The sequence below is a fragment of the Kogia breviceps genome, chromosome 8 (genome assembly GCF_026419965.1).
Source record: "Kogia breviceps isolate mKogBre1 chromosome 8, mKogBre1 haplotype 1, whole genome shotgun sequence".
NCBI classification, from domain to species: domain Eukaryota; kingdom Metazoa; phylum Chordata; class Mammalia; order Artiodactyla; family Physeteridae; genus Kogia; species Kogia breviceps.
The window spans coordinates 110785659-110810149 of record NC_081317.1 but is presented as its reverse complement, the minus strand read 5'-3'; the positions used below and the strand labels follow the sequence as shown (position 1 = coordinate 110810149).

General features: G+C 39.8%; 1 protein-coding gene across 1 annotated transcript in view; it reads right to left on the bottom strand.

Moving 5' to 3' along the window:
• MTMR9 (myotubularin related protein 9) overlaps positions 1-20585 on the bottom strand; it is a 92097-nt gene extending 71512 nt beyond the window's left edge. The window contains exons 1-3 of the mRNA XM_059071299.2: positions 19929-20585; positions 6425-6533; positions 2175-2300 (exon numbers count right to left, since the gene is read on the bottom strand). Coding sequence (XP_058927282.1) covers positions 2175-2300; positions 6425-6533; positions 19929-20110 — 417 coding nt within the window. The 5' untranslated portion in view covers positions 20111-20585. The remainder of the gene's footprint in view (positions 1-2174; positions 2301-6424; positions 6534-19928) is intronic.
• Positions 20586-24491: the final 3906 nt, after the last annotated feature.

Below are 24491 nucleotides of genomic sequence, written 5' to 3'. Positions count from 1 at the left end.
ATAAGGATGAAGGAATTTTAGTTTATTTCATTAGTAATTTAATTCAGAAAAAGGCCAATGCAACTTTGGGGTACAGTAAAGTATCAGTAATAGTTCCAATCTATGCTAAATGTTACGGGTACCATGTTTTAAGAGAATCAATGACAAACTAAAGGCCTTGCTGAGGAAAGCACCCAGGACAGGGTGGGGCCCTGAGTTCAGTATTATGGGAAAAGGCTGAAATAAATACTGATATTTAATCTGTAGAAGAGGAAACTTAATGGGGACATAATAGTTCTTAATTTGAAGAACAATTCATAGTAGAGGAATAAGACAACCTGAAAAACACAAGCCAACATCAGAAACATGGGGTCTAAGTACAGGGGAACTTCAGCTTGGTATTAGGACTGTTCCCATCTGGGACGTTACTGTGTGATTTTGCAAATTCTCTTGCACTAGAGATTTCAAGCAGAAGCTGGACAACCACATCGTGGATGTGTTAGCACAGAGGATTTCTGCACAGGAGAGGAGACTGATTTGAATGTTGGCTTGTTGAATGTAGACTTAGACTGGTTCACTTATGGCACCTAACTACAAGATAAATCATGAGCAAGTCATTTATACAGACTTTTTGGATAACCAAGAAAATCATTCAGACATCTCCCTCCCAGATCAAATTCTGACTGCCATTTTCCACCGAGGAAGTAACTAAGGATTCCTCTAAGGTAGCTGTTAGCTAGTAGTTAACTGATACAAAAGAAAAGCATCATGCATTTGAGAATGTTTACTATGCAGTTTTTAATGCTATAAAGACCCTGAATATAAATGTAAATACAGGTAGTTATCCACAAACTACATAAAAATGTTCCATACACAGGAATGTAAAATTCCCCTTCCTTTCTCACTCTGCTGCTATGGACATCTTTGTTCTTTAAATTACATGGCACGCTGGTCCCTACTTCTTGATCCTCCTAGGACCCATTTACAGAGGTATGTTGGAAAAAGAAAAGTAGTAAAAAAAAAAAAAAAAAAAAAAAAAAAAAAAAAACACCAACTTTTTTTTTTTTTGAAGACCAACAGCATCTATTTATTGGATAACTGCAGCTTCTTTCCTAATGAGATACAGCCCATTCCTTTTTTCGGGTATTTGTACATTTCAGCCAGTTAGGGGAGAAGGGGAAGGAACACTCAGTGACAGACACAGATGTTTCTTTTTTGGTGAAAGCAAAAAACCTTTATAAGCAACATCCCACTTGTAAGTAAAACTGGGATAGAAAAATCCTGACTGTTTTTTCTTTTTTGCAGTACACGGACCTCTCACTGCTGTGGCCTCTCCCATTGCAGAGCCCAGGCTCCGGACGTGCAGGCTCAGCGGCCACAGCTCACGGGCCCAGCCGCTCCGCGGCATGTGGAGGATCCTCCCGGACCGGGTCATGAACCCATGTCTCCTGCATCAGCAAGCGGACTCTCAACCACTGCGCCACCAGGGAAGCCCAACTTGATTGTTTTTAATCTGGCATTTATGTATATCTTCTCATTTCATATGTACAGTTTATTTGGGTACTATTACCGTCCACTGGCAGAACACTTAACAGTAAAAACAAGTATCAGGATGGAAAAAGTATTAATAAAAGCTAAGAAAAAAATGGCTTCAGGAGGGTGGGCAGCAGTAGAAGCAGAAAGTGCGCAGGAAGGTCCTGCCAATCTTCCAATCTTCCAGAAAGAACACGTGGATCTAGTACACTGGTCTTAGTAACCCAAATTATAAAATCACAAAAATCATCCCACAAAAACAAATTGATACATGGTTCTCTAGTGCTCTCCTAGATACACAGTGGGTTCAACACACTTTTGGGAGATGGCTCAGAACCTAATTACTGTATATAAAGCTGTTTTCTAGGGAGACACTTTTAAAACACCCCCAAATTAAAACATGTCAGGACTATCTTTATGAAGATCTTAATGTTCTATCAGTAAATCCAGTAGAAGAAATATTACTTAAGCTGCAGCACTGGGAACAAATTATGCAAATCTCTGAACGGCAAAGGCTGCAGCACTAATAGCTAACAGATACTTCTTTTAGGCATGGATAAGTCAACTGCACCTTATTACTCTTCAAAAAGGAAGTGATCATTTTCACAAGTAAAGTGCTGGGTTATTTCTCATTACCCATAGTTCTCTCAAAAGTTACTCACAGCTGAAGAGTAGAGTTCAAACTCTTGCTCAGGAAGGAAAGAATGCCAGCCATCTTCTATCACTTCAAACATGGGCCGGTAAAAGAAAGGGTACATCAGAGTGATAGAGTCCAGGGTAGATAATGCCTCGGGGAAAAAAGAAATAAAAAAAGAAAATTGGAACATATAACAATTTTAAACACTTTCTAATTGCCAAATTGGTATTAAATACGGCCTAATAATGATGGACACCCAATATATTTCTCTAACATGGTATTTATCACTAGACACAATTATACCTTACTGAGGCTAACTACCATGCTTTCAGCCTCTAACAAAGTTTCTGGCACATAACATACACTCAATTAGCATTTGCTGAATGAACAAAAGAACAAAACAATGTGCACACCTACTCAGGAGAAAAATGAAAAAACTCCTTGAGACCATTTAATAAGCCCTAATAAAAAGGTCCAAATATTTCTGGGGATCAGAGAACAGGTTTTGGTTAGTCAGTAAGGCCTTGGCTCAAAATCCAGTTATTAACTATATATAAACATATGTAAATTATTTAAAATCATTGTGTGTTGGCAATTGTAAAAAAGCTTAGTAGCCAAAGAGTCAGAAGGGAGTCAGACTGCTGGACTCAAATTCCAGATGCCAATGCAAGTGTTTAAGTAATGTAACCACCCTACGCCTCACCTTCCTTAGCTGTAAAATAGAGGAAATAACCTCACAGGGCCACCTCACAGTACCTACCTCTTAGGGCTGCTGGGAGCATTAAGAGAGAAAATGTATGTAACAGGGCTAGAACAGTGCCTGGCACATAATAAACTCTAAAATAATTTTAGCTGTTAATGCTCCACATAGCCTCCATCGATGTGAAATTTCCTCCCTTCCTAGAGTGATATGGTCAGGTATCCTCATACCTTTATGCTACACTGACCCAAAACCAGGGCAATAACTCTGTGGTCCCAAAATGAGCTTATTGCCATCTGAAATACTTGAATTCTGGTGACAACACCAGGGAAACCTGACTAGATGGAGGAACTGAGAAATGGAACATCACCTGGCAGGTTCACCTTCTGATGGGAGTTTTATAAAGCATTTCTATGAGTGGGGAAAAAAAGGCAGCAAAATCAATTAGCATAATTCAAACTGCAGTAATTTTGGAGACACTCGGCTGGAGCGGGGGAAGAGGGCTCAACATCATGCTAACATCCCCAAGCTCTCAGAATAAAGCTACTTCCTTTAAGGTCAGTAGAACCTTTATTTTATTTTATTTATTTAATTTTTAAATTTTATTATTTAAAAGATACTCTTTGCAATATTAAAAAAATTTTTTTTCAGCTTTACTGTGGTATAAATTGACAGTTTTATTAAACTGTAAGATATTTCAAATGTACAAAGTGATGATTTGATACACATGCACATCGCGAAAGGGTTTTCCCCCATCGAGTTAATTAACACATCCATCACCACACATATTTACCTTCTGTTGTTGTTTATGAAAACACTGAAGTTCTACTCTCTTAGCAAACTTCAATTACATAATACAGTGTCATCAACTATAGTCCATGTCATACATTAGATTCTCAAACCTTATCTCATAAATAAACATCTGTAACTTTTACCAACCTCTCCCTATTTCACCCACCTCCAGCCCTGGGAAACCACTTTTCTACTCCCTGTTTCTATGTTTGCTTTTTTTTTATTTTTTAGATTCCACATATAAGTGATACCATGCAGTATTTGTCTTTCTCTGTCTGGCTTATTTCACTTAACACAACGCCCTCCAGTTTCATCCATGTGGTTGCAAATGGCAGGACTCCTTTCTTTTTTAAGGCTGAATAATATTCCTCTGTGTGTGTGTGTGTGTGTGTGTGTGTGTGTGTGTGTGTGATTTCCCTATTCATTCATCCAACAACAGACACTTAGGTTGTTTCTATACCTTGGCTATTATGAATAATGCTGCAGTGAACATGGGAGTACGGATATCTCTTTAAGACAATGATTTTGTTTCCTTTGGATATATACGGAGAAGTGGGATTGCTGGATCATATGGTAGTTCTATTTTTAATTTCTTGAGGAACCTCCATACTGTACTCCATAGTGACTGGTACAACCATTATTTTAAATGCATGTCAGCAACCATTCTGGCAGGCAATAAGCACTCAGGCTCAGGCTTGTCATGATTACATTTCATGTCATTAGAGACAGAACTTTTCCTTTAAACACATTAATGCTCAAAGAACTAAAGTCATCTCAACCCTAAAAGGCCATTGAAACTATATAGAAAATAAGATTCATCTGACTTCCTGCTATAAGTTAGAAAACCAAGCACTTGCCAGTTATTCTTCCAACGGGATTCTATTTAGGGCAACAGAATATATTTGGGTATATGGATTTTGATAAAGAATAGTTCAACTGTGCTTTATAAGAAATGCAGTTATTACTACCAAATTATGTCAAGATGTATAGAAGAAGGGAGGGAAACTGGATGCCAGGAAAAGGCTAGCGGCCAAGTACACTATGTGTATTTACTATGTTGTTAAAACAATCAACAGAGCATTCATTTTCTAAGGTCAAATTACTTACGGCTTCTTTTCAACCTTAAGGGCTTCTACATAATCAGTCAGTTTCTACAGAGCTTTAGGTAATATGTGTAGCTAAATAAATAACTGATTAGTGTCAGGTGCCAAGAAGTTAAGTAAATGCAATCAGCAAGTGGGGTAATAGGCTGTTTCTTCACCACAGGCAACTTCACTAACACCCACCAGCTATCTTACAAGTTATAAAAGGGATAAGAAAAAGAAAAATGTGGACAGCTCAGTGAAAATCCAGCCCCACAACTGAAAAAAAACACACGTTCAACTGAAGTGGGTGAGTGGCATTCCCCAGACCAAATAGCAGGACAGCATTTCCCTTTAACAGCCTAGAAGCCACATTGCGTTTCTCACTCATGTCAGCACATTCAGCCAAATCAACATTACTGTGCTATTTCCAAATGATGAATATGTAAGACAAACAGTTCAGCTCATCTTCTCATTTCCTTAAGTAAAATTTAGCAAAAGCAGAAAGAAAAATGCTACATGCCATTTTCTCAGTACCACAACTGTGGTTCCTCTATTTCTCTGTTTTTGTTTAAAAGCCAAATGAGATCCTACAGATTTAAGCCTTTCTGCCCCCTTTAACAGTTAAGCCAATAGCATTTATTTTGTCTACAAAGCCCAGATCAGTCACTCAAAGACAGAAGGAAAAAAAAATCAGTGTGTCTCTATAATTACCTAGAAAATACTGTAAACATAAAGTTAATTGCTATAATTTAGTGGCAATGATTTAAAATAAATCAACTTAAAATCTGAGGGTATACCAAAAGCGTTGGTTAAAATGGGAAAGAAAACAGTGTGAGCTCTTCAATTTAAATATTATCCAAGTAAAATTTCTATTATTTGTAATCTGAACAGATATTCAATATCATTTCTGTAAATATAAAACAAATACATCCTGTCTTAAGCAAACGTAATATAATGGAAATTCAGATTTACTAAAAACAAACAAAAGACTACAATCTTTGTTGATAATTACTTGCTTTACAAAAGAAATAACGTTTTTAAAAAGTCTCAGCATTTATATACACACAATGGAATATTATTCAGCCTTAAAAGGGAAGGAATTCCTGTCACATGCTACAACATCGACAAACCCAGAAGAATAAGCAATATTAAAAACTGCTGTAAGTCAATAAAATCTTTTTACATTCTTATAACAATGACTCAGGGTGAGGCGCTTCCATTCAGTCTTCAATATTTGAGTCACAAGCATGACTAAATATCTAAAAGAAACATATAGGGGCAGGACAGGAATAAAGACTCAGACGTAGAGAATGGACTTGAGGACACGGGGAGGGGGAAGGGTAACACGGGACGAAGTGAGAGAGTGGCAGGGACATATATATACTACCAAAGGTAAACTAGATAGCTAGTGGGAAGCAGCCACATGGCACAGGGAGATCAGCTCAGGGCTTTGTGACCACCTAGAGGGGTGGGATAGGGAGGGTGGGAGGGAGACCAAGAGGGAGGAGATATGGGGATGTATATATATGTATAGCTGATTCACTTTGTTATAAAGCAGAAAGTAACACACCACTGTAAAGCAATTATACTCCAATAAAGATGTTAAAAAAAAAAACATAAGAGCTACAGTGAAGCAGAAAATAAGGTTCCTTTTAATGATTATTTATTTTCATCACATTTTCCTTCCAAAATACTTACCTCAATGGAACTGGCTATATTCAAACATTCCTCCATTCCAGGAATATCCAACTGAATAATTCGAAAATCCTTACATTTTATGATGATGGTACCCAGCGGTCCCACAAACCTATAAAAAATTATAAATTATGCTTAGGGACCTATATACTCCCAACTCAAAGTATATGATTATTTCTTTAAAAAGAGGAGGTTAGTTATAATCACCATCTATACAGGCAGACCTTCTTTTATTGCACTTCACTTTACTGAGCATCGCAGATATTGCGTTTTTGAAAGATTGAATGTTTGTGGCAACCTTGTGACCAGCAAGTCTATCGGCGCCATTTTTCCAACAGCATTTGCTCACTTCATCTCTCTGCATCACATTTTGGTAATTCTTACAGTATTTCAAACTTTATTATTATTATTGTTGTTGTTGTTATTATATTTGTTATGGTGATCTGTGATCAATGATCTTTGATGTTACTATTTTAATTGTTTTGGGGCAGAAGTAACCACGCCCATAAGTTACAGTGAACTTAATTGATAAATGTGTGTGTTCTCTGACTGCCCCACCAACTGCCCTTTCCCCATCTCTCTCTCTCTCTCCTCAGGCCTCCCTATTCCCTTAGACACAAAAATATTGAAATTAAGCCAATTAATAACTCTTTAATGCCCTCTAATAGCTCAAGTAAAAGGAAGAGTCACACATCTTACTCTGACATCAAAAGCTAGAAAGGATTAAGCTTAGTGAGGAAGGCACGTCAGAAGTCGAGACAGGCCAAAAGTTATACCTCTTATGACAAATAGGTAGCAAGGTGTGAATGCAAAGGAAAAGTCCTTGAAGGAAATTAAAAGTGTTACTCCAGTCAATACATGAATGATAAGAAAGCAAAACAGCCTAATTGCTGATATGAAGAAAGTTTTAGTGGTCTGGATAGAAGATCAACCAGCCACAACATTCCCGTAAATCAAAGCCTAATCCAGAGCAAGGCCCTAACTCTAATTCTCTGAAGGCAGAGAGAGGCAAGAAAGCTATGAAAGAAAAGTCTGAAGCTAGCAGAAGTTGGTTCATGAGATTTAAGGAAAGAAGCCATCTCCATAACATAAAAGTAAAAGCAAAGCAGCAAGTGCTGATGTAGAAGAAGCAGAAAGTTATCCAGGAGATCTAGCTAAGATAATTCACGAAGGCAGCTGCACTAAACAACAGATTTTCAAGGTAGACAAAGCCTTATATTGGAAGGAGATGCCATCTGAGGACTTCCGTAGCTAGAGAGAAGTCAGTGCCTGGCTTCAAAGATTCTAAGGACAGACGGACCCTCTTGTTAGGGGATAATGTGGCTGGTGACTTTAGCTGAAACCAATGCTCATATACCATTCCCAAAGTCCTAGGGCCCTTAAGAATTATGTTATATCTACTCTGCCTGTGCTCTATAAATGGAACAACAAGGCCTGGATGACAGCACATCTGTTTACAACATGGTTTACTAAGTATTTTAAGCTCACTGTTAAGACCTATTGTTCAGAAAGATTCCTTTCAAAATATTACTGCTCATTGACAATGCACCTGATCACCCATTATCTGATGGAGACATACAATGACTTTAATGTTGTTTCCATGCCTGTTAACACAATGCCCATTCTGCAGACCATGGATCAAGGAGTAATTTTGACTTTCAAATCTTATTATTTAAGAAATATATTTCAGGGACTTCCCTGGTGGTTAAGAATCCGCCGCCAATGCAGGGGACACGGGTTCGAGCCCTGGTCTGGGAAGCTCCCACATGCTGCGGAGCAACTAAGCCCATGCGCCACAACTACTGACCCTGCGTGCCACAACTACTGAAGCCCACATGCCTCGAGCCCATGCTCCGCAAAAAGAGAAGCCACCGCAGTGAGAAGCCAGCACACCACAACAAAGAGTAGCCCCACTTGCCGCAAGTAGAGAAAGCCCACACGCAGCAACAAAGACCAGATGCAGCCAAAAATTAATTAGTTAATTTTTTTAAAAAAGAAATAGATTTCATAAGGCTATAGCTGCAATACATAGTGATTCTTCTGATAGAACAGGGCAAAGTAAATTGAAAACTTTCTGGAAAGGATTCACCATTCTAGATGCCATTAAGAATATCTGTGATTCATGGGAAGAGGTCAAAATATTAACATTAACAGGAGTTTGGAAGAAGTTGATTCCAACCCTCAAGGATAATGTTGAGAGGTTCAAGACTTCAATGGAGGAAGTCACTGCAGATGCGGTGGAAATAGCAAGAGAACTAGAATTAGAAGTGGAGTCTGAAGGTGTGAATGAACTGCTGTAGTCTCATGATAAATCTTTAATGGATAAGGAGTTGAACAAAGTGTTTTCTTGAAATGGAATCTAGACCTGATGAAGACTGTTGAAATGACAACAAAGGATTTAGAATATTATATAAACTTAGCTGATAAAGCAGCAAGAGGGTTTGAAAGGATTCACTCTGATTTTGAAAAAAGTTCTACTGTGGGAAAAATGCTATCAAACAGCATTGCATGCTACAGAGAGATTGTTCTTGAAAGGAAAGAATCAATGTGGCAAACTTCACTGCTGTCTTATTTTAAGAAATTTTCACAGCCACCTCAACCTTCAGCACCCATCACCCTGATCAGTCAGCATTCATCAGCACTGAGGCAAGACCCTCCACCAGCAAAAAGATTACAACTCACTGAAGGTTCAGATGATGATTAGCGTTTTTTAGCAATAAAGTATTTTTTAATTAAGGTATGTACACTGTTGTTTTAGACATAATGCTACTGCACACTTAATAAACTACAGTATAGTGTATAATAACTTTTACATGCATCGGGAAACCAAAAAATTCACGTGACTTGCTTTATTGTCATATCGGCTTTACTGAGGTGGTCTGGAACTAAACCTGCAATACCTCCGCTGTGTGCCTGTATTCAGCTTTCTTCTCTCCTAGTAATCTAAATAAGGAAGAATCAAGCCTGCATCATTAAAATGTGAACCACAAATAATTTTAAATATATGTATTTAAATTTTTTTTCAAATATATAAAGTAATTCATGCTAGGCCAATTCATTTAATGGAGATTATTAGGGGTCTTACTTCTAATAATAGGAAAAACAGATCTGTAATTAATGTATTAAGTGTTTGTGTAGAGATATTTCCAAAGCATAGAAAAACAGTTCATTTCAGATTTTACTTACTTCCAAACTTACAACAGTTAACCTGAAAAATAAACATCTTTTTTTCAGTCTATAAAACCTATTAACTTGCAATATCTATTCTAAGTCAAGTAAAACTTCAGAGTAAATGCCACATGTAATCATAAATTTTGTATCAGTAAGTTTTGAACAAATTTAATTTTACCTTAGTCGGGATTTTTGTCTTCCTTTTTTTTTTTTTTCTTGTCTGCACTTGCTGATAGCTCTGATTTTTCTTTTGCTTTGCCACTGACTGCCCCAATTCTCTCCCATTAATAATTCTGAGTATTCCCTAAACTAAGAATTCTTAGATTGATCTAAAGCGGATAATTTTATTTATACTGTGCCTAGCTTAGGAATACAACTCCTACAGCTACTCTTCCCAAATTCTACTTCAACTGTAAATACCCCCATGCCCAACATCACTGCACTGTGAATTTGGATAAGCAAAAATTATCAACATGGGTCAAATCCTAGCAAAGAAAATTCCACCAGATATACACAACTAAACAACACAGTGGAATGCCTCTTATGAAATGTATTTTGAAAACTCATACTCTTGGCACTTCCATTGCTGGCAAAGTTGGAATAACAGGAACCAGATTTACCCTCCTACCTGAAACAACCAAAATAACTGGGCAAAATATAAGGAAAGACTGTTTTCAAGACACTGAACATCAGACAACAAAGAATAGAGCTCTCTGGGAGATGGGTGAGTCCAGTGACTGCCCCAATTTACTGTTTTGAGATTTTCCAAGTTATAGTGAAGGGAGAGTCAAACTGGGTGGGGTTGAGAGTCTGAGGAGACCACCTATATTAGGAAAGAAGGAAATTAATGAAGAAAATTTGGGTCTCAAATTAGTGACCTCAGATTCCACTATACTAGAAATAGAACAGCAAGTTAAATCCAAAGCAGAGAAAATTAAATAATAAAGATAAAAAGAAAAAAAAATAATGAAAGAAGAAAAGATTCTAGGGAAAAACAATGAAAGCAAAAATGATTGTTTCAAAAGATCAATAAAAGTAATAAAATTCTAGCCAAACTGATCAGGAATAAAGAAAGTCACAATTTACCAATGTCAGAAATGAGAGAGGTTACAATCACTACAGACTCCACAGACATTAAAAAATAATAAGGGAATATTAGGAACAATTTTATGCCAATAAATTCAACAAGGTAAATGATATGAACAAATTCCTCAGAAGACACAAACTACTAAAGATCATTCAAGAAGAAATAACCTGGTTAGATCTATATCTACTAAATAAACTGAAATTTTCAATAAAGTCTTCCCCACAAAGAAAACTACAGTCCTGGGTGGCTTCACTAATGAATTCTATAAAACATTTAAGGAAAAAATACTATCAAGTCAAGACACACTCTTCCAGAAAACTGAGAAGAGGCAATTACTTCTCAATTCACACCTAAAGCCCAGCATTTCCCAAATACAAAACCCAAAAACATTACAAGAAAACTACAGATGAATAACCCTCATAGACATAGATGTAAAATTTCTAAACAAAACATTAGCAAATTAAATCCAACAATATATAAAAAGGATAATGGGGCTTCCCTGGTGGTGCAGTGGCTGAGGGTCCGCCTGCCGATGCAGGGGACACGGGTTCGTGCCCCAGTCCAGGAAGATCCCACATGCTGCAGAGCAGCTGGGCCTGTGAGCCATGGCCGCTGAGCCTGTGTGTCCGGAGCCTGTGCTCCACAACGGTAGAGGCCACAACAGTGAGAGGCCTATGTAGCACAAAAAAAAAAAAAAAAAAAAGGATAATGTATCACAAGCAAATGGGGTTTATCCCAAAAATGCAACGGTGGTTTAACAAAGTAATTTACCATATTAACAAACTGAAAAAGAAAAACAATATGCTCATCTCGATAGATACAGAAAAAGCATTTGACAAAATCCAACAGCTATTCATGATTTTAAAATGAAACAAAACAACCCAACTTTCAGCAAACTAGGAACAGAAGTGAACCTCTTCCACCTGATAAGAGCATTTACAAAAACAAAAAAAACCAAAAAACTCTACCACTAATAGCATACTTAATGAGAAAGACTGAATGCTTTCTCACTAAGATCAAGAATAATACAAGGATGTTCACTCTCACCACTTATTTTCAACATTGTACTGGACTTCCCTGGTGGCGCAGTGGTTAAGAATCTGCCTGTCAACACAGGGGACATGGATTTCAGCCCTGGTCCAGGAAGATCCCACATGATGCAGAGCAACTAAGCCCATGTGCCACAACTACTGAGTCTGTGCTCTAGAGCCCATGAGCCACAACTACTGAGCCCGTGCGCCACAACTACCAAAGCCCACGTGCCTAGAACCTGTGCTCTGCAACAAGAGAAGCCACCGCAATGAGAAGTCCACGCACTGCAACGAAGAGTAGCCCCCACTTGCCGCAACTAGAGAAAGCCCATGCACAGCAACAAAGATAGAATGCAGCCAAAAATAAAATAAAAATTTTTTTTTAATGATTAATACAAACAAGTAATTGGAAACTGAATTTGAAAAATATCACTTGAAACAGCATAAAAAAATATGAAATGCAGAGGAAATTCTGACAAAAGATATGAAAGACCTGTGAGTGAAAACTGTAACACATTGCTGAAAGAAATTTGAGATCTAAATAAGATAGAGAGATTTGTTCGTAAGTCAGAAGACTCAATATTATAATAGCCTATGTTAATTCTCATCAAGTTCATTTATCAACAGGTTCACCACAATTCTAACAACAGACCTTTCTTAAAAAGAAATTGACAAGCTGATTCTAAAATTCATATGGAGGAATTCCATGGCGGTCCAATGGTTAGGATGCCGTGCTTCCACAGACAAGGGTGCGGGTTCAAACCCTGGTCAGGGAAGATCCTGCAAGCTGCATGGTGCAGCCAAAAATAAATAAATAAATAAATATTTTTAAGATGCATATGGAAATGCAAATGACCTCAAATAACCAAAACAACTTGGAATAAGAACAAAATCAGACAGCTAACACTATATAAAGACTTAATATAAAAATAAAGACTGCGGCAGCAATGGCATCAAATAGATCAATGGAATAGAGAAGAAAGTCTAGAAATATATTCACTTATATATGGACAAAGGTGTGCAAAGACAATTCATTGAAGAAAGGGCAGACTTTTCAAGAAATGGTGCTACAACGATCAGATATCTATATAAAAAAAGAATTTGGATCTGTACATGAACCATATACAAAACCAACTAAAAATGGATCATATATCTAAACCTAAAACTATAAAACTTCTAGAAGAAAACATGGGAGAAAATCTTTGTGACCTTTGGTTAGGCAAAGATTTCTTAGATGTCACAACTCCAGTCTATAAAAGAGCTAATAAACTGTATGTCTTCAAAATTTTAAATGTTTACTCTCTGAAAGACACAGTTAAAGAGAATAAAAAGACAAGCCACAGACTGAGAGAAAACATTTGCAAATCGATAAAAGACTTGTATCAGAATATACTTAGAAAAAAAACACCTCAAAACTCAATAAGGGAAAGGATTCTGAAAGATAGTGAAATCAGAAGCATTAGGAATCTGTCTTCCCATGTAGATAACAATTGCACTGGCAGAATCTCTTTGCTGTACCTATTTCGGAACTCTGACGTCTATTAAAGGCTTGCAACTTCTAGGGAAAGACTTGGATAATAAATTGCAGTTAATTTTGGATAAATTCAGCTCTTAGCAAAATAGTAGCTACCCATTCCCCACCCCCACCCAAGTGACAGGCAACTGTGTATATGTTACTAGAGCAGCTTGCACACAGTTTATAGGAGCCAGGGTGGGCAGGAAGGACCCTGTCCTCCAAATATTAGGGATCTGTGCTGTGATTGTTGATTGCTGATTCTGATCACAGAGGTGCAAAGAGGGAGGCAGCCATTGTTGCAATTCCTCCCACTGTTGCAAGCTGCCTCCAGCCCCCAATTGGTGACTTTCAGGGGATTTACAGGGTCAGCTCTCTTCCCACTCCTCTTCATTTTTTACTTTTCCGCATTCAGGAACCAGACATTAAAGATCAGGACATTTGAAAACAACTGTATATATAGGAAAATTAGGAAGTGACTGTGACTGCACATACGCAGGCTCAGAAAAGACCTGAGAAAGTCTTAAGTTTACACCTCAGGCTGATCCTTGGCATAGAGACATCCTACAGCAGTCAAAATAACAAAAATAATAAACAAAAGAACCCCCCCAAAACAGCAAACCCTGGGGAAGAGGGAGAATCTGTTTTCCAGAGTTACCACATTATTAGATCTAAATGTCCAGTGTTGAGCAAAGAAAAAAAAAAAATCACAAGGCAGAGGTATCATCAGGAAAGCATGGCCCATGCAAAAGGTAAAAAATAAACAAACAGAAACTGTCCCTAAAAAAGACTTGATGGAAGATGATATCTTAGACAAAGACTTTAGCAGTCTTAAAGATGCTCAAAGAACTAAAGGAAGATATGGAGAAAGTCAAGAATATAATGTGTGAACAAAACAGCAATATCAATAAAGAGATAGAAAACCTAAAAACAAAGAGAAATTCTGGGGCTGAAAAGTATAAGAACTGAAATCAAAAATTCACAAGAGGGATTCAAAAGCAGATTTCAGCAAGCAGAAGAAAGAATCAGCAAACTTGAAGACAGGACAATGGAAATTATCAAGTCTGAGAAACAGAAAGAAAACAAGATTAAAGAAAAGTGACCTGTGAGGTACCAACAAGCAGACCAACACACACACAGTGGGAGTCCCATAAAGAGAAGAGAGAAAGAAAAGGGCAGAGACGATATTTGAGAAAATAATGGCTGAAAATTTCCCAAATTTGATGAAAGACAAGACTATAAACATCCAAAAACCTCAATGAACTCCGAGTAAGCTTAACTCAAAGAGACCCACACCAGGAACTCAAAAACTTTGCAGCTGGAAGACAGTGGGCTGATATATTCAAAGTGCTAAAAGGAAAAACTGTCAACTAAAAATCTGATATCCAGCAAAACTGTCCTTCAAAAGTGAGGGAGAGGGCTTCCCTGGTGGCGCAGTGGTTGAGAATCTGCCTGCTAATGCAGGGACATGGGTTCGAGCCCTGGTCTGGGAAGATCCCACATGCCGCGGAGCAACTAGGCCTGTGCGCCACAACTACTGAGCCTGCGCGTCTGGAGCCTGTGCTCCGCAATGACAGGCCGCGATAGTGAGAGGCCCGCGCACGGCGATGAAGAGTGGCCCCCGCTTGCCACAACTAGAGAAAGCCCTAGCATAGAAAATGAAGACCCAACACAGACAAAAATAAATAAATAAATAAATAAATTTTTTTTAAATGTGAGGGAGAAATTAAGACATTCCCAGACAAACAAAAGCTGTGGGAGCTTGTGAGCACTAGACCTGCTCTGCAAGAAATACTCATGGGAATCCTGCAAGGTGAAATGAAAGGACACTAGACAGTAACTTGAAGCTGAATGAAGAAATAAATATCTCAAAAAGGTAAAAAAAAATAAAATTAATTTTTTTTTAAAAAGGCAATTATAAAAGCTAGTATTGGGACTTCCCTGGTGGCGCAGTGGTAAGAATCCGCCTGCCAATGCAGGGGACATGGGTTCGAGCCCCGGTCTGGGAAGATCCCACATGCCGCAGAGCAACTAAGCCCGTGTGCCACAACTACTGAGCCTGCGTTCTAGAGCCCGTGTGCCACAACTACTGAAGCCTGCACACCTAGAGACCGTGCAACAAAGAGAAGCCACCACAATGGAAAGCCCACACACCGCAATGAAGAGTAGCCCCCACTTGCCACAACTAGAGAAAGCCTGCGTGCAGCAACAAAGACCCAACATAGCCAAAAATAGTTATTTCTTTTAAAAAACTAGTATTATTGTAACAATGGTTTGTAAATGCACATTTTATTTTCTACATGATTTAAGAGACTAATACATTTAAAAGAATTATTAGATTATGTTTTCAGGCCCAAATACATAAAAATGTAATTTTATGACATCAATGGAAAGCAGTGGGGACAGAGCTATAAAGGAGTAGAGTTTTTGTATGTTTTTGAAGTTAAGCTGGTATAAATTCAAATTAGAGTATTATAACTTTAGGATGTTAAATGTAATCCCCATGGTAACCACAAAGAAAACAGCTACAGAATATACACAACAGTAAATGAGAAAAAATTTTAAACATTTCATTACAATAAAATCAACTATGTGCAAAAGACAATAATGAAGGAAATGAGGTACAGAAAAGCTTTAAGGCATAGAGAGAACAAACAGCACAATGACAGAAGTAAGACCCTCCTTACCAATAATTACTTTAAATGTAAACGGATTAAACTGTTAAAGGATAGACATTGGCAGAATGGATAAAAACATATGATCCAACTATAGTCTGTCTCACAAGAGACTCACTTGAGATCCAAAGACACAAACAAGCTGAAATTGAAGGGATGGAGGAAAAAGATATTCCAAGCAAACAGTAACCAAAAGACAGCAAGGAAGGCTTTACTAGTATTAGACAAAATAGTCTATAAATCAGAAATGGTTATGAGAGACAAAGACATTACCTATTAATAAAAGGTTCAACACAGCAAGAAGGTGTAAACATTTACACATCTAATGACAATCAAAATATCTGAAGCAAAATCTGACACAAGTGAAAGGAGAAATAGACAGTTCTACAATAATAGTTTGAGACTTTAATACCCCACCAGATATACATATGGAAACAGAGGACTTAATACAATAAACTAACTAGACCTAACAAACATAAACACGCTACCCAACAACAATAGGATACACATTCTTCTCAAGTGCACATGGAACAATTTTCAGGATAGACTGTATGTTAGGCCACAAATCAAGTCTCAACAGATTTTAAAAGACAGATATAGGGCTTCCCTGGTGGCGCAGCGGTTGAGAGTCCGCCTGCCGATGCGGGGGACGCGGGTTCGTGCCCCGGTCCGGGAGGATCCCACGTGCCGCGGAGCGGCTGGGCCCGTGAGCCGTGGCCGCTGAGCCTGCGCGTCCGGAGCCTGCGCTCCGCAACGGGAGAGGCCGCGACAGTGAGAGGCCCGCGTACCGCAAAAAAAAATAATAATAAAATAAAAATAAAAGACAGATATAGAGACCTCCCTGGCAGTCCAGTGGTTAAGACTCTGAGCTTCCACTGCAGGGGGTGTGGGTTAGATCCCTGGTGTGGGAACTAAGATCCCAAATACCGCGAGGTGCAGCCAAAAAAAAAAAAAAGATATCATATAAAGTATCTTCTCTGACCACATGGGATGAAGTTAGAAATCAGTAACAAAAGTAAAATTGAGAAATTCACCAAATTATGGAAATTAATACACTTTTAAACAAGCAGTGGATCAAAGAAGAAATCACAAGGGAAATTATAAAACACAGACAAAAAAATGAAAACAAAAACCTGACATTACAAAACTTATGGGGCACGGCAAAAGCTGTATATGTTATATATACATATATATGTAACCACCTGCTATATGATAAATCAGTCAAGGATGGGTTGCTAGATGATGGTTTTAGGAAAACTGGCTTGCTACATGAAGAAAAACAAAGTTGGATTCTTATCACACTTGAAACACAAGGTAGAATCCAAATGAATTAAAGACCTAAAAATGAAGGGTAAAACTATAAAGCTAAAATGGAAGAAAAGTAGAATATCCTAGTAATTTGGGGATAAGGAAGAACTTCTTAAGACTTAAAAAGCACAAACCATAAAGCATCGATGAATTTTGTATTAAAATTAGGACTTCTGTTCCACAAAGGGCACCACACAAGAGTTAACAAATGGGTGAGAGATATGGAGAGGATATCTGCAATGTCTAAGCGAACAATTAATACCTAGAGAGTATATAAGGAACTGGTGCCAAAAAACAAAACAAAACACCAGAAAAAGAAACACCAAGGAAATTCACAGGCAATCCACAGAAAGGGGAAAAATTTGTAATGATTTGCTAAGAAATCATTGCCCTTCTACAGTCCATTTTCTGCCAGCCACCAGAATCATCTTCTAGAAGTCTACTGACTGCTACTTCCACGCTTTCAACTCTCCGAGGCTTCCCATGAAAACCATCCCAATGGCGTAACAGGCCCTGCACCATCTGGCCCCTGCTTATCCCTCCAACCACGTTTCTGCCGTCTCCCTAGTCCCCCTAGCTTCTACCCCATGCTCACTGCCCTCCTGCCACACCTGCCTCTTTGTTCTTCCTCCTACATGCCAGGCATGGTCCTGTCTCAAGTCTCTGCCTTTGCATTCCCTTTGGCTGGAATGCTCCTTCCTCCAATATTCACACTGCAGGCTTCCTCCCTTCATTAATTCAAATGTCATTTGTCTTCTCAAACATTCTTTCTAAATACACTGACTCCAGGTATTCGCTATCCTAACATCTTCCTTTATTTTCCTTCCTGGCATTTATTACCTGACGTTGTTATATATTTATTTGTTTTTTTTTGTTTTTTGGGGTTTTTTTGTGGTACGCGGGCCTCTCACCGTTGCGGCCTCTCCCATTGCAGAGCACAGGCTCCGCACGCACAGGCTCAGCGGCCATGGCTCACGGGCCCAACCACTCCGCGGCATGTGGGATCTTCCCAGACCGGGGCATGAACCCGTGTCCCCTGCATTGGCAGGCGGATTGTCAACCACTGCACCACCAGGGAAGCCCTATATTTATTTGTTGATTTATGTGAATGTCCATCTCCTCCACTAGTACATAAGCTCCTCATCTGTCTTAGTCACCATTGCATCTGCACAGCCCAGACAGAGCTCAGCATATAGAAGACACATGGAAGTAACTCTTTTTTGAAAGCAACAACTCAACAAACTCTGATCTGACCACCTAGCTCTTTCATTATATCATGCTGCTTCCCAGGAAAAAGATAAATGTGTACAGTTTGTCATTTCTCCCCTAACAGATTAAAAAGTACTTATCTTAAATACTTGTTTTAGCCCAACCAGGCCCAGCATGTAGTAAATGCTAGATAAATACGATGAAATGAGAGAGTGAAAAGCAACCACAGAAAGAGGTAAGGAAGAAAGAAAAGAGTTGGTGGCATGGAGAAACTCTAATTTGTATTCTATGGCACCACTGACCATTCAGTGGTTAATCCTTTTATTTCCTATGTGCCTATCTGCCCATGCCACAGTTTTGAAGGCGATAAAAATTAACCAAATTCGTGTCCTGGCTTCAAGGAGCTAACATATATGTAACTATCAAAATACAGATTGTAAAATATACTTATGAAAGAGGTATAATTAAGGAGCTATAGGATTTCAAGGTGACGGGAATTACTTCTCATTGCGGGATTAACATAAGAACCTGTGAAAGGGGTGGCAGATTGAAATGGTTAAACTGAATATTGATAGATGAGTAACAGCTGAAAACTTTTACACAGGAGAAGGTGATCTCAGGAATCTAACAGGAGCCCTCTGCTTGAAAAAATAAATTTATCACCACTTCACCCGTTTTAACTTCTACTATTAGAAAGTATTTTCTTTTAAGACATAACCTCTCTAGGAATCTTCTTAATACTGTAACCAAATTGTCTTGAGAGGTAATAGAAAAAGCTGTTGTCATTCATTTATACTTTAGTGTTCACCGGATAACCAATTTACCTTCTTCTGGCTAGAGTAAGTACAAAGCCATCGGGGAAATGATAATTCTGACTGCAAAGAAAGTATAACTTTTTGTCTCAGGCACTACCCTGGAAAGACAGAATCTGGGGTGCAAAATAAGAGGTTAATTAATTAATATCTTTGTTTAAGAGCCTACTCTGTTCTTTCCAAAAGCCAGAGTAAAAATAAATAAAAGACATTATAATCTCCCATAATGGGAAGTCTTAAATTGATGACCCAAAAGGTAAGAAATAAGGAGAAATATGATAAACTGAACATTTCTGAGAGGAGGGGAAAAGGTTTTGTGGAATTTAGACACTACATACTCGAAAGTGGCAAGTAAAGACTTTACCTAAATCACATTCAATCACAACTTCATTAACTATGATGGACAATTAACATTCAAGGAATATGACGGTGCAAGGAAAAGAAATTTTAAAAGAAAACGTTGCATATCCCCCCACATGGTGTTATGTACCAAAAATAATAATCATGATAACAACCACGTGATAACCCAGCCAGACTGAATGGAAACCAGGTATCTCATTTGGATGTTTTTCTGCTTTCTAAAACTCAAACCCTCAATCTAGGCCAGAGGGGGCTCGATTGGGCGATGGGACGCATTTCCGCAGACCTGCACCTGAGAACCCCAGGTTCCCCGCGGAATAGGGGGTGGGATGGGCACTCACCGCTTGTCGATGGCGTCGATGTTTGAGTGGAGGAGCCAGAGCTCCTCCGTGTTGTCCTGCCGGGAGGACAGGATCAGGTGGTGGCCAGTAAGACACAAGGTCCCCTCGACGGCCGGGTAGAAAGGCCGGTGCAGCACCACATTGTCCACCCGTGGGGTCTTAATCAGCTCCGCAAACTCCATGTTCCCTAGCGGCCGGAGCCAGGGGACTGCCGAGTCCCGGAGGGGCGAGACGGTTACGCCGCCGCTGGGCTGAAGGGAATGACCAGGCACTGGGCAGGCAGAAGGGGCGGGAATGCGGGCGGGGACGTCGTGCCCCGCCCCAGGCTGGGGTGGGCGCGGCGAGGCCTGTGGCAACCGTCGCAGGCCCCGGGAAAGCCGGAGCTGGACCTGGGCTGGACCAGGCCGGGCGTCGCTCCCTCACCGTTCGGTTCCCCCAGGCCCAGGACTCGGGCAGAGAGAACGCTCCGCGACAGGCCCAGCCGCCGCCGCCACCTGGGGACCCGGCCTCGGGTGGGCAGGCTGAGGGGACAAGGAGCAGGCCGCCGCAGAGCCACTTTCCACGTCCGAAACGCTAGGGACTCCTGGCGGAAGTAGCTACTCGCAGCCGGAGCCTAAAGCAACTCCGGACGGAAGCGGCAGGCTCGAAACTCGGAAGACTGGGAAGTCCGTTCCGGAAGTCGGTCCCCGCCTAGGTCCGATGAGAATGCTTCCGGAAACCCAGCGGGAATCGAAGATTTGTGTTCCTAGCAGGAAAAAGCTCTACCTGCAAGCCAACCGCCGTACCGGCCACTCCTACAAACATTCAGTTTGAGAAAAGGCTGGGGAAAAAGGGACAAGAGGTCCCTGACCTGCCTCCCTCCACTTGAGCAGTAATTCCTCTTCAGAGCGTGGGGCTGCCGTAAATTTTGGCGATTTTCATCCATTGGCCGTGAGGAGATGACACGTGGGATTGAGTCTGTGATTGTAACCCCACAGAAGCGCCAGGTGTAAGGGAGGGACACGGCCGGACACCGCAGACGCCCAGAGGGCGAGCGCCAAGGTGCTGTGACCTTGAACAAGAAAGAGGAAAAGCATGCAAACACCTATGAGAGGGACCTAGGTAGAAATACGTACAGTGCACCGAAGAGGAAGTGACCAATCCTATACTTTGCGGAAACTCAAGTGACGCGCTAAAACACAGTTAATCTGTAGCAGAACTGGCTTCAGTCTAGGTCTATGAAATTCAAGGAATTGGGCGTTGGTCACCACCGCACGGCCTCCCCATTAAATACAATCCAACTGAACTACTTCCAGACACCTAAACTATGCCAGAAATTTACCTGGTGTCTCCCTCCCCTTTTAAACTAATATTTTCATACTAAAATAGGGCATTAGAGGGGAAATATGCAAGGGCTTAAGTCCTAGTCTACTGTCACTTCGTTAACCTTTGAAATCTTCACCGTCTTGTACCTAAGAACAGCGAGTTGGCTTAAGTCTTAGAGCAAAGACAAAATAAATTGCCTGAATTCTCATCAGATCACCCAACACGTGTCCCTGCTTCTGTCTTTGTCCTTCCTAAAACGTTCTCTTTCTTAAAACAAAGCCCTTTATGAGATTGTTACAGCTGAGAGTCCAGTTTTATGTTGATTGTCTACAATAGAAAAACAAGAAGCATCAGAGAAGAAAGAATGAGAGGAAACGATTTATAAAGTTTTGTTTTTAATTTTGGAATTTTTGTTGTCCTTCCACCATGTGGTTCATTATAACAATTACCAATCGTGGAGGGGAGAATTGACTACTAGAATGAAGAATTAGGGAAGGTTTTATAGAGAAGGTATCATTTGAGAGGAGGACCTTGAAGGATGAATTAAGATTTACACCCTGAATGAAGTTTAGCCTAGATAGCTGTCCAGTTTAATGATGTCTTCTCAAAGTAGAGAAAAATTCTTCAGAAATGTCATGACCTTTTTCTTTTAATTTTCCTGGAAAAAAAAAAAAGCCTATGAAAAGACCATTGTGTCATTACATTTTAAAATGGTTAATATTCCATAAAGGCATAAACTCTTTTTGCCAATGAGAGAAAAATTGTCAATATCATGTTGGTTTGTTATAATGAAGTGCCAGAAACTATTAGAAAATTGCATCTTCTCTGGATTGAAACTCCAAGCATAGAAAGCCCTTGAGATCTGAAGAAAACATACATTCAATTGTAAAGAAGAAAGGTGGGCAGCACAATAGCTTAACTTACCACATGAACAGTAGATGGCAGTAGAGTTCAACAGTAATGGGATAGGCTTTCATTCTATTAAAACAATTAAGTGAAGCTGTAGTCAAACAAGTTATTACCCAAGCTGCCCGGATATAAGGGTCTCAGAGGATTCTGATAAACCAAATAAGATGATGTCATTTATAATGTACATAAAACACTCCACACCTGACAGATATTGTCGTCATTTCATGCGTAATAAATGGCACTGACATGTAAACATCTAGATGTTGTTCTATCAACCAGTCAACTAGCATGTATTAACTGCCTACCTGGTCATCGCCACTGTGGAGAATGGAAACAATAGATCTGACATGGCCCTTGCCCGCAAAGAGTAATAGCTAATTTGGGGAGGCCAACACACCGCACATAACGAATGAACAAAATAAGAGAGTAAGTGCTAAATGATGAAGTACAGATTTACCATTAGACCTTGAGGAGTTAGTAGAAATGAAGGTATTTTGAAAACAGTAGGTCAACAATTGCCAAAAGTAGCAGGAGCATCTCAGGTGGAGAAGATAGTGCCTCTGTGTGCCATTGACGAGCAGCTATTCTCCATGTGCTTTGTAATTATGTGTTGACTGTAGACAGCTGAGACGAACTGATAACCTTGTGCTGTGCCTTTCTTGTGTTCTCCATCCCCTTCACCCCCACGCAAATCGATCTCTAAATTGTTGATCATATCTTCTAACAGCTCTTGAATTCCTCCACTTCTCTCCCTCCCCAGGGCCACTGACATAGCTTGTACCATCATTTCTCACCTACTGTTACTTGACAGGAGAAGCTTCTCAGTTGGTCACCTTTCTTCTGGAGAGGTTCTCCTCCAGCCCACTTTCCACTTGGCAGTTAAAGCCCTCTTTGCTGTTCCAAATTGCTTTTTTCCTTTCTTAACTTGTAAGTCCCCTTGTGATTTAGTCCCTTTGTGATCAGCACCCTAGACCTCATCTCTCCTACTTCTCTCTACTCAACACAGCAGTCCCCAACCACCGTTTTCATGCCAACCATCCTTAAATAGCTCGCTGTATCCTTTTGAGATTTTGCACCCATTTAGAACCTTGCTACCGAGTGGAAGTGTAGAACAGGGACCAGCATCATCAGCATTCCCTGGGAACTGCATTAGAAATGTTCTGTTCCAGAGCTACTGAATCAGAATCTGCACTTTAACAAGACTCCTAGATGATTTTTGTGCACATGAGAGTTTGAGAAAGCGCTCAAATCTGACTGTTCTTTCTGCCTGGTATACTCATCTCACTCCCAGTACCTTGTCCCTGACCTGCTAATGCCTATCATCCTTCAGATTTCATCTCAGATGTCACTACTTCTGGGAAGCCTTCTCTGACTTCCCCTCCAAAACTATGGGCTCCATGTTATAAAGGTTCCACAGCACTATGTATATTACTATTATTATAGTAATAACATTTCACATTTTTGAGTGTTTACTCTGTGTTCCAGACATTGTGATAAATGCTTTACAAGCATTGGCTCATGTAGTCCTCCCACAATTCTTTGAGGTCGGTTAGTATTCTCCTTTTACTGATGAGGAAACTGGGCCCAGAGATCTTAATAATGTTTCCAAGGTCAGACAGCAATAAGTGGTGGAAGCAGGATTCGGAATCAAGTAGTCACGTGCAGACTCTGTGATCTTCATCACCATGCTACGTGGCCACCCAGGAGATCTGAGCCCACTTTGGTCACTCTCTCTGATTTCCCCTCTTCAGCTGTCTTGAAATAGACTCCTTATGTGTCCACAACAACATTCCACTAGACAGTAAGCTCCTTGAGAGGAAGGACCATTTCTTGATTGCAATATGCCCAGCATCTAGCTTAGTGCCAATACATAGTGGCCACTCAAGGTATATTTGTTGAATACATACTCTGTATTTTACTTAACATATTCCACCCTGACCTCTCCTCCACCCCCCAATCTGAGTGACTTTAGATATTATTGTGGATGCTTAAAGCAGTATTTTGATGAGAGCAGGAGGAGGGTGGTGTTATATTGTTCCCACCTTGCAGGTGAGGAAATTAAAGCAGATGAATAACTTCCCAGTGACGATGATATCTATCATTTCTTACGTTTAGTCACTGTTTTACAATTTACACGTTTTCTAATATTCTATCACATATGGCTCTCAGTACCCTGGCAAAGCAGATAGGAGAGGTATTGGTCCCAGCTCAGAGAAGAATGGAGGCTCAAAGTATGCCGACGTCCTTTCAATGACAAACCAAGCAGAGAAGCAGAAACCCAAAGGCAACAATTCTGAGTCCCAAACCCAGGCCTTTGCTAAATTAAATTAGACTCACTTGGCATTGCTT